This window comes from Phoenix dactylifera, chromosome 16 (assembly GCF_051530095.1).
Source record: "Phoenix dactylifera cultivar Ajwa chromosome 16, Ajwa_hap1_PhDact_Kaust_v1.1, whole genome shotgun sequence".
In the NCBI taxonomy this organism is placed as follows: domain Eukaryota; kingdom Viridiplantae; phylum Streptophyta; class Magnoliopsida; order Arecales; family Arecaceae; genus Phoenix; species Phoenix dactylifera.
This window is the reverse complement of record NC_143205.1, coordinates 18,119,624-18,137,071: the sequence shown is the minus strand read 5'-3', so window position 1 is coordinate 18,137,071 and position 17,448 is coordinate 18,119,624. Positions and strand designations below refer to the sequence as shown.

Genomic DNA, 17,448 nt, shown 5'->3' with positions numbered 1-17,448 from the left:
TTTTTCCTATTCTTATAAGCCACTGAATTCTGAAATGGAAAGTTGTTCTTGGTCCTCACACTTTCTTTTTTTTTAAAAAAAAAATAAAAACTTTTTTTCTTTCTTCTGTTTGCACCTTAATTAAGCTTGATACAAACATAATTACGATTAATCAACTTTAATAGATGCCTTTGACTGAAGCAAGGTGTTTTTTTCTTTCTTTTCTTTTCTCTTGTTTTGTTTTTTCCTGCACAAGAAGATAAAAGTTGATCTACTTCCAATTCTTCATGGCACATGCTTGAAGTCTGCAGTTAACGACCGACTTTTTGGAACTCGGCCCCTTGCTCTCAACCCACCCCGTCGTCCTTGGCAGTCTCTCGCTGGAGGCAGCTGGCGCAAGATTTTATTCAACCATGCTATTGGGCGGTCAGCATCCATCTATTCATCTTCACAAAGTGAATGGATTACATGAGAACTCTTCGGGTTTTTTTATTTTATTTTATTTTTTATTTTTTTTACTAAAATGGATGATTCATACAATTCTACTACGACATAACCAAAAAGATCGAAAAACAATACATTTTGAGGCGCTCTATCCAGCTTCCTCTCCTCGACCCACGAGTTCCTCCGGAGTGATTGGCCACATATGAAGCCACGCAGTTCGCGGCTCCATTAGTCTCTCTGTATACATGTTTGGTCTAGAACACCACCCACCATTGACCATGGCCCGCCAGTGCCTCTCTAAATCCAACCGATAATCGTGGTCGAGTCACCCTCAAGCATCCGGCTCATCTTTTTGAACTCCAAGTTGTCAACCAGGTTGCTGGATTTTTTACCAAGTTTTCAACTATTATTTACATTCCTCCCTCAAGAATTTCTGCTACAAGCTTGTATCGATTAAAATAGGTATCTTAATTCAATGATCAACCCTTTCATCTGAATTTGCTGCGAAACCTCCAGCATCTTTTACCGACCTGAATTTGCCGTGGAACCTCCAACATATTTTCAGCCATGAGCATTGTTTGTAGACCACACTTTTTATTTTCATTACAGGATAAAGGTCAAAATATACTTTATTAGATGGAGATAGAACAAGTATACGAATGTCTTTGGGCCACTGTAGCATGAGGAGGTTCATCTCATTCATGAGGTTGGAGCAACTCATGAAGCAATGCTAGATCAACATAAATCCATGGATTAACTCTGAAGAATTAAGATTACCATCCAAAAAATTCTAATTCTTCAGGATTGCAGTTGTTTTTGGATTAGTTTAATGTAATTCAAATTTTTGACACAAAGTGTCATGCCAATACTAGATCAAGATGAGGAACATTTTAGCAGTGCACTCTTCTCCTAAATATTGGCTTTTATGTTCTAGATAATCACTAAATCTTAGTTTCCAGAACTCTTTGTTTATCATCAGGTAGTTTAGCATTTTCTTTGATCCATGAAATCATAATTGAATCAAGACATACATGCATGCTAATACTAAATTTACCAAAAAAAAGAGAAAAATCAAACAATTCTACCAAGACAAACACAATGCTGCTTATTTCCTTTTTCTTTATATAGTTTTTAAGAATCAACATAAAAATGCTACCAATTCGAGATGAATTTGAACCATTTCAGCAAGAAGAGTTGGTGTCAATGGACTGCAACAAGTCCAATTGGCTACCTTATGTAGTCATTTTTCTCCCAGATGGGTCCAATTCCTCGTATGTATTGAAACAAATTTTTCTTTTTTATTTCTGGTAGTAAAAGAAATTCCTTCTTATTACCCTAACTTAAAAAAAATCTGTCGATACATATAATTGGCCACTTTTTCATGAAATTTGTTTTGCACACAACATGGGATCCTGCCCTTCATAATCTTTTAAACCATGTTTAAAGCACGGTGCCCCACGGTAGATTAGACTTCATGCCCCGGCGACCGGAAGCCAAAGACAAACTGTGGGGAATGGAAGGTTTGGAGAACCGGGGAAAAAGGGACGCGTCAAATCAACCGTCTCCTTCTCTCTGCCTTCGCCTTTTCCTTTCTTTCTCCCTTTCCTCCCTCCTTCCACGCCGTGCCCAGTTCTCCTTCTGCCTAGAGGGAAGGGAGACGAGGAGAAACCTCGTAGAGAGAGAAGTGAGAAGATGCAATTTGAGGGGGAGAGAGAGAGAGAGAGGGAGGGAGAAACGAGAATAGGTGATGGGGAATTGCTTCGGTTCTCAGGTGACGTCTCTATGTCCGATAGCAACCAGACCATCCAGTCCAGGTAATACAAGATCAACAAGAATCTATACCTTTTATAGGGGCCTCTGAAACGAAAAAGATGAGATTTTTATGATTCTGCTTGCCTTTCTCCCCTTTAGTCTTTCTGATCAAAGCTTTTATCTTTTTATTTGTTTATCTGCTAGTTTGCTCCCCCCAAACTAGTAATCGTATAAAAATTCAATTTTTTTATATGTTCTTCGCATGGATTTCTTTCTGTATCTACTTCACAATGAATGGGTTGATCTGATCCTATAGTTTCAAGGTCGCTGTTTTAGAAAAAAAAATCACTTTGTTTTAGTTTTCATCTTTTGTGTGGATTTTTCTTTGCTACTCTTTTCCTACCTAAAGAAAAATGGAATCTTTGTTTTTTTTGTTTCCTTTTGAAATCGCAAGGCAGCCTGAACTTCCCAGTTTTTCTTTCATTTCCTTCAATCGTTGGAGAAGCCTCATCACAACTGGGAAGCTATCAAGCATCAGCAATAGCACCTTTTGGCAGTCTACTGGCGGTAGTGTAAGCGTTGGTGAGGCTTCTCCAGAGGGTCGGATCCTGGAGGCACCAAACCTTCGAATCTTTACTTTTGCTGAATTGAAGAGAACCACGAGGAATTTTAAGCCCGAGACAGTTATAGGGGAAGGTGGATTTGGGACAGTATATAAGGGATGGGTGGATGACAAGACTCTGAACCCAGCAAAGAGTGGGATGGGAATGGTGGTTGCTGTAAAGAAACTGAACCCTGAGGGCATGCAAGGGTTGGAGGAGTGGCAGGTGATTGTCCATATTTGTTTATTTTTAGAGGTTGATGGCCATTTTTGTTGATTATATTGAGAATTTGTGGTTAATGTTCTTTTCCTGCTGTTTTTCTTCTTAGCTTTTTCATGACTTTTTTTTTCTCGTATATTCTTTCCTTCCTCATTGCAAGGAGGTAGGAAATTGTTGTAAGCAGAAATGTTCTTCTTTACTTGTATATATACTAGATTTCATCATCATCATCATCATCTTCTTCTTCTTTTTGTTTCTCTTGTAATATGATTTTATGACTTTCCAAAAATTTGTCTTTCTTGAAAATTGTGATGTTGACGAAATAGATTCGCGCAATTATATTTTCTTGCATTGGATAACTTAGGAAACTCAAATGTTGCCTAGATTTTCCATTTACCCTTTTACTAGACTTCAGCATATGCAAATCGCATGAAAACATATCAAGGAGAGAGGAAATGCAGTGTGTGAGGGCCCGGTCCATTGACCGACCCGCACACAGTTGGGCCAGTGGGCCAGGCCCATTGTCCGTTGCGGCCTCTTCCTCTTCGGGGGCTATAAAAGCCCCCAAACACACACCAGTCACAGTAACCCTCCCCGCACCGTTTTCCTTCCTCCTTTAGAAATAGGGTTTCCTGAACCCACGTCGATGCTGTCGGAGAGGGTCGTCGCAGCTTATCCTCGGAGCTAGGTAAGCTTCCCGACCACCTTGTTTTCCCTTTTCCCTGCCTTTCCTCCTCCCGATCCACTCGGGAGGATAGATCAATTAAAAAAGAAAAGAAAATAAAAGAGGAAGAAGAGGAAGGGAAGGGGAATGGCTTACCTGGGGTCCTCGGTCGCGGATTTGTCGCGGGGAGCAGTCGCATGCTTGGCCGCAGCCGTCCGGCGAGCTCGGCTGGTCTTCTCCTGAGCGATCCGACAGGAGGATCTTCCCCTTGCTTCGTGGAAAAAGAGGGGAGATCTGATGAATTGGGAAAGGAAAAGAAGAGAAGAAGAAAAAGGGAAGAAGGAGAAGGCCGGCCGCCGCGGGCTTTTCTTCTTCTCCCGTGCGCGTGCCTCCTCCACGGGAAGAAGGAGAGGGCTGGCCGCCGCGGGTGCCGCCGGCCTCGGCCTGGCCCTCCCGAGCATTCCGATGAGGATCACCCCCCTTCATTGTGTCGCGGGTGAAGGAGAGAGGAGAAGAAAGGAGAAGAAGATAAGAAAAAAAAAGCAGGGAGAAGCTTCAGGAAGAAGAAAGAAGAGAAGAAAAAGAAAAAGAAAAAGAAAAAGAAGAAAAGAAAAAGAAGGAAAAAAAAAAGGAAAAGAAAGAAAAGAAAAAGAAATGAAAAGAAAGGAAAGGAAAGGAAAGGAAAGGAAATGCAAAGAAAAGAAAAGAAATAAATAAATAAATAAAAATGGAAAATGATGAGCAAGTGGTAAATAACTTGTTCTTTATGATGTTGATAGGTATAATGAAATTGTCATCTGGGTCTAGGGAGTTGTAAGCGAATCGAAGTAAGTGATCCTGGCACAAATCTTATTGCTTTCAAATACGTAAAATTATTTGGATATGAAAATGCACATTATGTAAATTTTTCAAAACTTAGGATCAAGCATATGTTAGCAAGTGTTGCATGATTTTGGCTAAATAGCATCCATCATGATTACTATATTGTGTACACATGATTTATGATGAGGTAGAAAATTACATGAAAAATGAAGTTTGCAGTATGATCATGGATTTTAGACAATATGATGCCATTATTTATCTTTCAATCTACTTATGAAGTAAGGTTTATGAAAAGCATGATATAATTTATGAACTCTGAGATTGCTATGTATGATCCTTGCCAGTAGATAACAGTAGCTCGGCATACGACCCCCGCCAGCGGGTAATAGTAGCTCGGCATACGACCCCCGCCAACAGGTAATAGTAGTTGGTAAAGGCCTTGCCGTAGGAATAAGAGCGGCTATAGCTGCACTACCATCTGAGAGTACGCATTTCAAAGCATGAAATATTAGCAACATTTTATGATGCATATCCATATTTATGAACTTGCATGATTGGGCAGGCATTTCTTTATAACTGATTTGGATATATGGCATATGAAATGCTTTACTTTGTTTTAAATGTGAATTTCTTTAAATAATGAATTGGCATGTGGAATATTATGTTTGATCCGGTAAGATTGTGCATGGTTACTGTTGCTGGAAATTGGACCCGGGGGCGGCCGTCGGCCGAGGAGGAGGAGCTCCGGGAGGGCTTGGCGAACGGCGGCGATCCAGCGATGTGCGGCGTCCTCCGGGGGACCTGCAAGAAGCCGGTGGCCGGGTTATCCGGCGCCGGCCCTCCGATGCTTAAGTCAGAGAGGGCAAGTGTATGAACGGGGGTCGAAGTAAATAGTCAGAAAATCCCCCCCTCAAACGGAGAGGTTCCCCTTTTATGGAGGGGGCTGGGTTACCTGTGATGTGACGGGGCAAATGGTCTGTCGTACAATTGGGCATGCAGTAGAAATTAATGCCCGATAGTGTGAATCAATGCTGTTACTGTTGGAGATTAGGCCAGAGCCCTTAAGTCGTCGTGGAGTCATGCCACCATTCGTAACCAAGCAGGTTTGCCGTAAAAGGCTTGAGGTCCGTAGGCAGCGGAAGCCATACGCTTTAATTGTTGAGTAGGCTGAGAGCCTGCAGGTGCCATACGCTTTGATGGTTGAGTGAACAGGATACCTGCAGGACCTATACACATTAATTGTTGACGAAGGCAAAACGTAGTCTTTCGGTCGCGCTGCGGGGGATGTGACCTCAGCGCGCAGGTCAGGCATCTTTGGGTTGGTAGAGCTATTCGGGTGCTTCCAGGTCGAAGAGGGACTGCTCGACCGTCTACAGGTCAGAAGGGGTTTGCTCGGTCGGCCCCTGCTCGAAGGGGTCTGCTCGGTCGGCCCCTGCTCGGAGGGGACCTGCTCGACCGCCTACAGGTCGGAAGGGGTTTGCTCGGTCGGCCCCTGCTTGAAGGGGTCTGCTCGGTCGGCCCCTGCTCGGAGGGACCTGCTCGACCGGCCCCTGCTCGGAAGGGTCTGCTCGGGCAAGCGTGGCGACATATTTTTCCCCCAACAGTTACTTACTAAGCCTTATAGCTCACATCCTTCCATTTATTTTCTTACAGCTAAATAAGATTGCTAGGAGCAGGGAGCTTGATGTACTTCATGGGTTGGAAAAAATTGAATATGAAATGTTCAAATTTTTAGAAGCTTTGTGCCGTTCCCGATTGATGAAACATTTTATGACATTTATGAATAAAATTGTCACTTTTGATATCAAATTTTTAAGTGGCTTCGTCTTATTAGGGGCAAAGGTTGCAATAGCCCGGCCGTGTCACAAACTGAATCTGGGGTGTGACATTTTGCTTACACGGTGGATATGTATGCATGGATGCCCTTTAGCTTCACCCATGGAGGTTAGGAGTTTCTGTTTAGTAGTAGAACAGATGTCACATGAGTGTAATCAGTACATGTTTATCAGTTAAAGTTCTGTTAACTTCTACCTTGACTTCTTGTGCATTCATTATTATAACCTTTGAGCATTTATACTTTGGCGTAACTCTGTTGGGAAATCATAGCGTTCCTTATTCTAAGGATCAGGGAAAGGCGTTTCAGATCCTTTTGTCACCCTTTAAATCTTTTGACATGTGACCCAGTTAATTACATCAAATTTGCTAGGCATCTGTGTGCTTGAAGTGTGATAATTTGCATTTAGGAATGACTGGAAAAAGATTCATTGTCATTGTTATGGAAAGTCAGTACCGTAAGTCGGGATCCTCTCCAATTCATGGTTGAACTAGAGAAGGCCGGTTCTAAATCAGTTACCATTCGTGTAATGCAAAAAATCCCAGCCCCATTCACTGGCTGTTCCACAATACATGGATGGCTGGAAATGTAGAACCAGAACTCTTTAGTTCAACCCTGAACTGGAGATGATCTGAATTCCAGAACCTTTGTTGATGTCTGGTAGGTGTTCTTTAATTGGTAACCATGCTTCTTTCTGTTAATTGTGATTTATTTTTTTTGGTACAATGTTCGTTGGTACTCAATCTGTTAAACTTATTTTTCTTTTTATTTGCAGTCTGAAGTAAATTTCCTGGGGAGGTTATCACATCCCAATCTTGTCAAGCTCTTGGGCTATTGCGGGGAGGACAAGGAGTTCCTTCTTGTGTATGAATTCATGGCAAGGGGCAGCCTAGAGAATCACCTCTTTCGAAGTGAGTCTTGCAGCAAATACAGATATTACCAAGAGGATATTGCAAGCACTGACCACTCTGCAATACTACTTTACTGATAATGCACTGATGTAATGCTAATGATAGACCACTCAATGGTAATAAGATGAGTCACATCAAATGGCACAGTGGTTTCTTCATCAAACTTCCCTGGGTAGAATAATAATTTTGGTATGAATTGAAATGTACTGGAATCTTAGGTTCTTTTATATATCTTAGTAGTTTTATCATCTTATTTATTTTGATTTTCACTCTTAGAAAAGTTATCTTTGCATAACTATTCTTAAACCTATATAACTGTGAAAATATAGTCTTCCAATCAAAGAAAAATATACTTTTTTAGGCTGTTCAATCTCAGAAAGAACCAAGTCGTAAAAATTCATCGGTATTGTGGGCCAGCAGATTGCATTTCATTGTTCTATGTTGCTGGGGAATGATTTGATGTCCTTCAGTTTCATGATTTATTCTTTGCATACTCATGTGATCAGCATATAATGGGCAGGAGGAGCAGCTTTTGAGCCACTCTCTTGGAGCCTAAGGCTGAAGATTGCCATAGGTGCGGCTCGTGGCCTTGCATTCCTGCATACATCAGAAAGAAAGGTCATTCATCGAGACTTCAAGGCTTCCAATATCCTCCTCGACTCGGTAAAGTTCTTGCTTTCATCCTTCTATTCTTCTTGAGAGTTAGTGGCCTCATTGTGGCTTTATCTTGGTTTCTTGTGTAGAACTACAATCCCAAGATTGCTGACTTCGGATTGGCAAAACATGGGCCAAGTTGTGGAGAGTCGCATGTCACCACACGAGTCATGGGCACCTATGGATATGCAGCTCCAGAGTATATTGCCACTGGTATGTATCATAAAAAACCAAAAATGTGCTACAAACATCATAAATCAAGGTAGCCACCATTTCATATGTGGATTGTGGGCCCCAATGAGAGAAGCATCGTATGCTTCACCACCTCTACTATGAAGTGGCTTGTTGGCAACAGTGGTCAAATGCTGTTGTGCTTTTGGATTGGGGCCACACTTTTGCATATTGCACATCATTGATCTTCCACTGACTCCGGCAGCAGGACACATGAAACTTTATGAAGCCTCCCAAAGCTCTTTTCTGAGTTGTCTCTCATGAGATCTCTGTAGCCCTGCTAATATAATGAACAAGAATATATGCATGCTCGCTCGCTCTTTGTTTATTTATTTGCATCCGTCCTTTTCTTTTTAAAGTGAAATAATTGAAATCCGTTGCATCAATTAGGCCATCTTTATGTGAAGAGTGATGTTTATGGATTTGGAGTTGTCTTACTGGAGATGCTGTCTGGTCAGCGAGCACTTGATACTAATCGTCCGAGTGAGCAACATAATTTGGTCGATTGGAGTAAACCTTACTTAGCTGATCGTAGAAAGCTGGCGCGGTTGATGGATTCACGGCTTGACGGACAGTACCCCTCCAAAGGAGCTTTTCAGGCTGCTCAGCTTGCACTGAAGTGTCTTGCTGGTGAACCTAAAAACCGGCCATCTATGAAGGAAGTGTTGGAAACGTTGGAGCAGATCGAGGCCACAAAAGGCAGGTCAAGGGAGTCTAAGTCTAAAGATGACTCCCACCAGCCCACTGCTCCCAACGGCCAAATACCAGCAAAGCCCCGATCCCCACTTAAGTCGAGATATGGTGTTGGGTCTGGCATGCGGGCCAACCACCCCCCTCATAGAGTAAGTTGACAGTCATGCTTTGATCTGATTAATTGTGCATGTAGACCAACACCATTTTTGTTTATTGTAAACCTAATGATTGTAGATTTTTTCTAGGGTTTGAGGATGTTGTGACGATTTTGTATCGACAAACTGAAAGTGTTCTGATCCATGAAATCAGAATATTATCTTTTATATTATAACAACATATTTTATAAGATTAATATATAGAAAAATTAAAGAGGAGCGACTCCTATTTCCATAAAATAGCATTTTCTGCTTTTATTTACAATGATGCGATGACTTGTATCGATGGCAAATGTAATTGAGCATTGAAATGAGAAGCTAATGCTTTTAATGATGTCAATTATGGAAACATGAAGAAGAGTGTGTTTGATTTGCATAAACTGGAGTTTCTAGTTTTACTTATCACAGGTATTCAGCAGGGCTTTTTTTTCTTCTGCTTATTTACTTGGGTGCACCCCTACCAACAAGTTCTGGTTAGGATGGAAACTTGATCTGTATGCCATTTTGTCAACTTTAAACAATGCAAGTCTGAAGACTGAAAAAGGCCCGTCTTTGTGTGCCTGTATTGGTTTCCTGTGTAAGAATCGATCTCATGAAGACTTCTACACATAAAAATATGGGCAAAATGCTAGTGAAAATTGACCTGGTTTAGGATTACTTGCCTAACAATCGGAGGCTGCTTTCTATGCTGAGGTCCTTCGGAAAAGGAACCTGCGAAACCGGCTAGAATGATATCATTTTGATACGAAGCTTAGAGACCTCCATGTGATTCAATTCAATTCTAGGATGATGAAATTCTAATCATCCTGCTGCAGGGAAGAATGGAGTATGTCCTCAAAATTCCACCTTAATGCCTCCTTAGCTCTTGATCACCTTATTACTCCAAGAACGGACCTTAGTTCCTTGATACTATGATGCACATCTTAATTACCCTCCCCTCTAATTCACACTTCGTCTTAATGCCAATCTAATCTTAGCCATCCAGCCAGCAGCATGTGCATCCACACATCCAATGAGGGCCATTATCTCTTCTTGTAACGTCAACTTCCACCAGCATTTGAATGACCATCTCCACCCCTGCACTCTCTCTGTTGGAATTGAAGTTTGCACTTGTTTTCACAAGAACCACATATTTCATAAGAAGAAGAAAATAAAGGAGGTGACCAAGAAAAATTTAAGAGCAAAGTATTCATGACCTTTGATGTCATTGTAAAAGAAAAAGTGCTATTTTTTTGTGGAGAATTACTTTTGGTTCTGTGAGCGCCAATTTTTAGAAACCTTTATGGATTTTTTTTTAAGTCTTCCAACTGGAAGGCTCCAACGTACAAATTGGAACGTATCAGCAATGAATATGCTAGAACTGGCACTCATAAAGTATGTACCTAACGGATAACGGTTGTATCCTCCATGTAAAAAAAAAAAAAATTTATCTTCCTTTATGCCGGCTACTACACAGATCTCAAAGCATTCCAAACTCCATCATTCAAAATGAGCAATGGATGATCCAATGATGGATTTGTGCAAAGGAAGATGAATCCTTGTTTTATATGAAGGATACAACTATAATCCGTAACAGACAAGTTCAAGCAACAGTTACAGCCTGGAAGGGTCAACATGCAACTGAAGTTGATTGAAAAGAAATGTCAGTCTAATTACAACTTGGTTTGAGTCATGTTTAGAGACTTGGACAATTCAAAATGCGACTTGAATATTTATAACCACACTACCAACTTGACCAAACACTCTATAATTGACATGTACCTTTCTATAACAACTTAATCCAAAACCAAAACTCACTCATATAGAGGGTAAACTACTAAACAAAATCCAATCGAGACATTATCGAACGAAAATATTGTATTGATAGTTGAAGTATCTATAGATCAAGACAAATTAAAATTTCGGTGGTCAATATCGTTCTCGAATTAGGATATAAATTTTACCAGTCAAGTTGACACATCACAATCTTCCCAATCCGGTAGCACCCTAGCTTGGGTCTCAAAAATGACCGGTAGCCCTGTATTTATAAGTAATCAAAACTAAGAAAAGCCGGCAATCATTTGCAGGATATTATAAAAATAAAGTCGGCAAAATTAGTGCCGTAGTTGCGCTCTCCCGTGTCTCCATCGACCACTACTCACTCTTCCGTGTCATCACGCGCAAAGCCAAACAATTTCCTTTTGAGCGGTCCTATATTTTACCGAAGTAAGATAAAGAGTTATTATCTTTGCTAAAGCACCATCTCTTTTAAATCTTCAACCAATTTGAGGTTGCATTCATGACCATCATTATAAGCATGGAGTTTATCTCTGGTTTATTTCTTTTTCATTTTCATCTAATGTGGAGCTATATTTAAATTTGGCTATTCCCCTCAATGCAGGTTACATTTCACTACTTAAATTCAATGAATTTATTATTTTTATATTGACTTCGGATTTCAATTCTGTTGTTCTAGATGGAATAAACATTATTGTCCCCCACTGCCTTTCTTTTTAAGCAAGGAAATGTGCATATTGTTGCTTTGACGCTCCCTACAAAGTGTCTGGATTCATCGCACAATTTTAACTACTATCATTAATTCCTCCTTGTTCAACTTACAGTGGTATGAAATTGGCACTTTGATTTAGTTTTGTTGCTTCTTGGTAAAGGTATAAGTTGTCTCCCCCATCTCTCACCTTGCAGCAATTACGACAGAAAAGAAACGAAATGCGAACTCGAGGTAATTAACATGCGCAAAGAAACTGAACTAGAGATGCAAAGAGCAGCCATTGAACGTACAAATCAGTTTAATGACAGTCGGGAAAATACAGCATATGGAGGAGAGAATATAACAACTCTCACTCAGATTCCACTTTGAAACTATTGAAAGATCAGATTATCATGGCCAAGGTGTATGCTGGCATTGCCCGTTCCAAGAATGTATGTGATCTTTATGATTCCTTGATGAGACACATCAAGGATAGCCGGCATGCTATTGGAGATGCAAATTCAGATACCAAACTGCATGAAAGGTACTTCTTCCAGTCATTTTCGTTATCATATTATTGTTTACAAATCACTCAGTCATAATGCTGGAAATTTGTCTCCCATCATCCAGTGCTCTTGAACGAGCGAAAGCAATCAGCCATGCTTTATCTGTGGCCAGGGACATGCTACTTGACACTGATGTAGTGGCATGAAAGTTACGGACCATGGTCCAGTCTGCAGATGAAAACATAAATGCTGTGAAGAAACACAACACATTCTTAGTCCAGCATGCTGCAAAGACTATCCCTAAACCCCTCCACTGCCTACCTTTACAGCTAACAACTGATTACTTCTTGCACAACTATACCAGCAAAGAACTAGCAGACAAGAACAAGCTTGAGGATCCTTCCCTCTACCACTATGCTATATTCTCTGATAATGTTCTTGCAACAGCTGTAGTTGTCAATTCCACTGTGATACACGCCAAAGGACCAGAAAAACATGTATTTCGTATAGTTACAGACAGACTGAACTTTGCAGCTATGAGAATGTGGTTCATTGTCCATCCTCCTTCACCTGCGACAATTAATGTGGAGAATATTGATGATTTCAAGTGGCTTAACTCTTCTTATTGTTCAGTTCTTCGTCAACTTGAGTCAGCCAGGATTAAAGAATACTACTTCAAAGCAAATCATCCATCATCTCTTTCTGTTTGGAATGAAAATATCAAATATAGGAATCCCAAGTATCTGTCTATGCTTAACCATCCAAGGTTCTACATGCCAGAAGTGTACCCAAAGCTTTATGATGATGTTGTTGTTCAAAAGGATCTGACACCGCTCTGGTCTATAGATTTGAAGGGGATGGTGAATGGAGCAGTCGAGACATGCAAAGAGAGCTTTCATAGGTTTGATACTTACCTCCATTTCTCAAACCCAAAAATCTCTGAAAATTTTAATCCACAAGCTTGTGGATGGGCATTTGGGATGAACATCTTCGACTTGAAGGAATGGAAGAAGCGAAATATCACTGGAATATATCATTATTGGCAAGACTGGGTAAGAAAAAAATGGTTGTTGTTATTTTCTGTCCGGTAGATTTCCTATGTGACTTCTATATTGTTTACAATAACAATTGCCTAAACCAACTGATAGCATTTTCTTTGATTGATGTATTCATATTCTTTTCGGAGAGCAAGTCTGCCTCTGTTGACCAGTTTGATCCCGTAGTATTGCAGGTCTCTTGAAGCACATGCCTACTGATGATCAGGCTGAGGTCAAACCCCGGACCCCAGAACGTTAGTCCGCACATAAGCTGAGGCAGCGGAAACGACTGCTTCTCTCAGGAGGTATTGTCCGCTTGGAAGGAGGTTTCGTAGTATCTTCTCAACGCACTGCTTTGCCCCACAAAAGGCGCCTCCTAAGAGAAAGAGGTATCCCCCTTCACTTAAGGAACAAACCTATCCGCTACCTATCCGATGTGGGACTAAGTTGGGACCCTTCAGGCCCATAACACCTACAATTTTGTATTAAATTAACTTAGCACAAACATGTTACATGCAGTACATCTGGTCTCATAACGTTTGTATTTACATGTGGAAATTTCTCAATCCAATATTTTTTTAAAGCCCATAATTTTTTGCTTGTTCGGTTAATCTATACGCCGTCTAAATTACTGGATATTTGAGCATGATTTCTGTTTGCCAGGAGGGTAGGAGAAGCTTCAGTGAATGAAGAAGAGGATTGCGAGGGTGAACTCTGAGAGGGTATATGCCTCTCTAGTAGCCATGTTAGCAAAAGTTTGAACGGTCTCCAGCAATAAAGAGAAGGTTTTTAACTGGTAGATTCTCTTGATCAAGGGTGGATGTGAAGCTGGACAGCAAGGAATCCTGTGCATATAATCAATCACTTGCATCTGTTTCTAGTCCCATTGCTTTCTGTATGGTGCCTAGATACTGCACTTATTTCAAGCTGCGACGCACTATTGCTTTCGTGCTGTAAATTTTCCTCACCACCTCCCCATTTTCTAGAATTTGTTCTAAAGTTTCGAAGAACCATTACGGAGAGCAAGGATTCATTTCTGCCTCGTGTTATTTCATTCCTTTTGGGTTTCTCCTCGTATATTCAGAAAGACATGGTCCAAGAGGTGAGACCATGGACTAAAGTTTCCAGTTCTCTTTTGAATATCCATTGTGGGATGCAGTATCCAAACTCTGACATCTTTCTTTCTTCTTTTTTTTTTTAATCTTCTTGTTTAGTTTTTTGACTTTTTTAACAGTTTGAACAAAATAAAATATCATGATATGGATACATACAAGAAAATTAGAAAATAAAATATCATAGAGCACGGTCGGGATAGTAGATGTAGTGGTCCACAGAAACTCTCCAGAATGCTCCATTGCATAGGAGGCGACCCAATCCGTTGTTCATAGGAGCATGAGTTTCTTGTTGTTTATCTACATCATACTATATTCTTGTGAGATGATATATACTAGCTAAAAATCCATCTGGTGATGAATTATAGGCTTGCTGGGACTGCAAATAATTGTAATCATAGACAACAATAGAGTACCGATCCTTGGTTGCATCTTTTGAGCCCCGATGAATATTCTTTTAGTAACTACCACCCTAACATATGACAATAAAAGAAAACTAAAAAGGGAGCATATGTATGGAAAGTAGTGCAAAAATTTTGGTTGATATTTGATAGTATGATAATTCATAGATACTGATCAAATTCTTCTAATTATGTTTATTTTAGAAAAATTATAATCTGTTTTAATTAGAAGAGGAATCCAATTTAGATACAAAAGGGCAAAGCTCACTAGTATAATAGGCCTTGTAATTCAGTTTCATTCATCTTTAATGGAAGAAAAAAGAATCAGACCCTACTTTTGCTAATTTTTCTATTTTCTAGCATTTTCTTAATATATTTGAGTTCAGTGGATTCAATGAATTTCTTCTCTTTTCTCGATTAGATTATAGTAGATCATAACTAAAACTTTCCACTATGGTAGCATGAGGCTATAGAGGCTTTTCTCTAAATTTACATGGTTTTATTTTTACCACATATACTTTTATAAAATGTTTTTAGAGAAATGAAACAATAGAGGTCGATGAAAGTGCTCTTTTTAGAAAGAAAAGTGAAAGTGTTCTTGTGAATTCATAAACAAACAACAAGAAAATGCCATAGAATTGCAAGTGTTCATCTAATAATCTTATCTATTGTTTGATAATCTGCAACGGAACCTTGCTCAAGCCTAGCAGTAGCAAGCATAACAACATTATTACAGTAAATTTTATTTCTTGTTTTTTAACTTTTAAAATTTTATGGCTTAGTAGAAGAGAAAATTAGTTGGTTTTAAAATATAGCAAGACCCTCTTGGCAGTAACGACGAATACAGTGGTCCAACCATATCTCAGTATCTTACCATATCATCACTGTAAAAAAAGAAAAAGAAAAAAAATCTTACCATATGAATAAAAGGTTTGCAATTTGGAACCAACTTTTCCTAAATTTTAAACAATTATTTCTTCAATTACATTTGATTTGCATGGCCTAAAATAACTCCACAAAGGAATTTGTCAATCCTATTACGTTCTATGGGCAAATTATTGCAAACTACTTTAGCCTTTGTTTGCAGGCCTTTGAATTTTAAGGAGTGCATACATACCCTATCATTAATGAAAATATATTTTATTTTTTAATAACAAGCAGGACAGAACAAATTATAGTTAAAATCCACATACGAGAGCTTGGAACCAATTCTCAATGAATTCACCAACTATAAAAGTGACCACCCTAAAAAATCATACTTGAATTAAAGATGGGATAGAAAAATTAGAGATGAGTCCCTCCTATTCTTAAAAAGAAAAATGAAAGTTCTTATTATATCTCAAACGATACATAACAGAATAATAACAATTAAAGTCCTGTTCCAATTATTTGAATCAGTTGAATATATCTTTATTTAGCAACTATTTAGTGCTTGCCTTCCGACCCGCTAAATATTCATCAGCCCTATTCATTTTAGCAAGCTAATCATACAGGTTTTTTCATTAAAAAATTATTTATTACATTTCTGCCAATATTATTTGGATAAAGTAGCTCTTCATTTTTCCTATTCTTATAAGCCACTGAATTCTGAAATGGAAAGTTGTTCTTGGTCCTCACACTTTCTTTTTTTTTTAGAAAAAAAGAAAAACTTTTTTCTTTCTTCTGTTTGCACCTTAATTAAGCTTGATACTAACATAATTACGACTAATCAACTTTAATAGATGCCTTTGACTGAAGCAAAGTGTTTTTTTCTTTCCTTTCTTTTCTCTTGTTTTGTTTTTTCCTGCACAAGAAGATAAAAGTGGATCTACTTCCAATTCTTCATGGCACATCTTGAAGTCTGCAGTTAACGACCGACTTTTTGGAATTCGGCCCCTTGCTCTCAACCCACCCCGTTGTCCTTGGCAGTCTCTCGCTGGAGGCCATGAGAACTCTTCGGGTTTTTTTATTATTATTATTTTTTATTTTTTTTACTAAAATGGATGATTCATGGCGCAAGATTTTATTCAACCATGCTATTGGGCGGTCAGCACCATCTATTCATCTTCACAAAGTGAATGGATTCCATGAGAACTCTTCGGGTCTTTTTATTATTATTATATTTTATTCTTTTTACTAAAATGGATGATTCATACAATTTTACTTACGATATATCCAAAAAGATCGAAAAACAATATATTTCGAGGTGCTCTATTCAGCTTCCTCTCCTCGACCCACGAGTTCCTCCGGAGTGATTGGCCATATACGAGGCCACGCAGTTCGCGGCCCTATTAGCCTCTCTGTATACAAGTTTGGCCTAGAACACCACCCACCATTGACCATGGCCCGCCAGTGCCTCTCTAAATCCAACCGATAATTGTGGTCGAGTCACCCTCAAGCATCTGGCTCATCTTTTTGAACTCCAAGTTGTCAACCGGATTGCTGGATTTTCTACCAAGTTTTCAACTATTATTTACATTCCTCCCTCAAGAATTTCTGCTACAAGCTTGTAGCGATTAAAATAGGTACCTTAATTCAATGATCAACCCTTTAATGGATGACCTGAATTTGCTGCGAAACCTCCAGCATCTTTTACCAACCTGAATTTGCCGTGGAACCTCCAACATATTTTCAGCCATGAGCATTGTTTGTAGACCACACTTTTTATTTTCATTGCAGGATAAAGGTCAAAATATACTTTATTAGATGGAAATAGAACAAGTATACGAATGTCTTTGGGCCAGTGTAGCATGAGGAGGTTCATCTCATTCATGAGGTTGGAGCAACTCATGAAGCAATGCTAGATCAACATAAATGCATGGATTAACACTGAAGAATTAAGATTACCATCCGAAAAAATCTGTATAGGCTATTCTAATTCTTCAGGATTGCAGTTGTTTTTGGATTAGTTTAATGTAATTCAAATTTTTGACACAAAGTGTCATGCTAATAGTAGATCAAGATGAGGAACATTTCAGCAGTGCAT

The 17,448-nt window shown here is 39.4% G+C and overlaps 1 protein-coding gene and 1 pseudogene across 3 annotated transcripts; both read left to right on the top strand.

Annotated features, from left to right (window-relative positions):
- The first annotated feature begins 1,903 nt into the window (after positions 1-1,903).
- LOC148699779 (putative serine/threonine-protein kinase PIX13) lies at positions 1,904-9,200 on the top strand. 2 transcript variants are annotated; one of them, XM_088712971.2, is made up of 6 exons: positions 1,904-2,237; positions 2,630-3,002; positions 7,092-7,227; positions 7,748-7,890; positions 7,971-8,094; positions 8,503-9,200. In XM_088712971.2, the coding sequence occupies exons 1-6, from the start codon at positions 2,116-2,118 to the stop codon at positions 8,961-8,963; spliced, it is 1,359 nt and encodes a 452-aa protein (XP_088569097.2). In that variant the 5' UTR covers positions 1,904-2,115; the 3' UTR covers positions 8,964-9,200. The 2 variants fall into 2 exon arrangements, with proteins under 2 accessions (XP_088569097.2, XP_088569098.2); XM_088712972.2 differs by having other exon boundaries at positions 1,916-2,237; positions 2,681-3,002.
- Positions 9,201-11,688: 2,488 nt separating this feature from the next.
- Positions 11,689-15,095, top strand: LOC148699778 (putative galacturonosyltransferase 3 pseudogene; annotated as a pseudogene). Its single transcript, XR_015973939.2, has 3 exons — positions 11,689-11,971; positions 12,058-12,985; positions 15,021-15,095. The product of XR_015973939.2 is annotated as a putative galacturonosyltransferase 3 pseudogene (transcript).
- The last annotated feature ends 2,353 nt before the right edge of the window (positions 15,096-17,448 follow it).

Excerpts from the sequence above, each read along its gene's own strand:
- LOC148699779 (XM_088712971.2), top strand. The coding sequence starts at position 2,116 with ATGCAATTTGAGGGGGAGAGAGAGAGAGAGAGGGAGGGAGAAACGAGA. Across the intron at positions 2,238-2,629 it reads AACCAGACCATCCAGTCCAG|GCAGCCTGAACTTCCCAGTT; the intron begins GTAATACAAGAT and ends TGAAATCGCAAG. Across the intron at positions 7,228-7,747 it reads AGAGAATCACCTCTTTCGAA|GAGGAGCAGCTTTTGAGCCA; the intron begins GTGAGTCTTGCA and ends TATAATGGGCAG.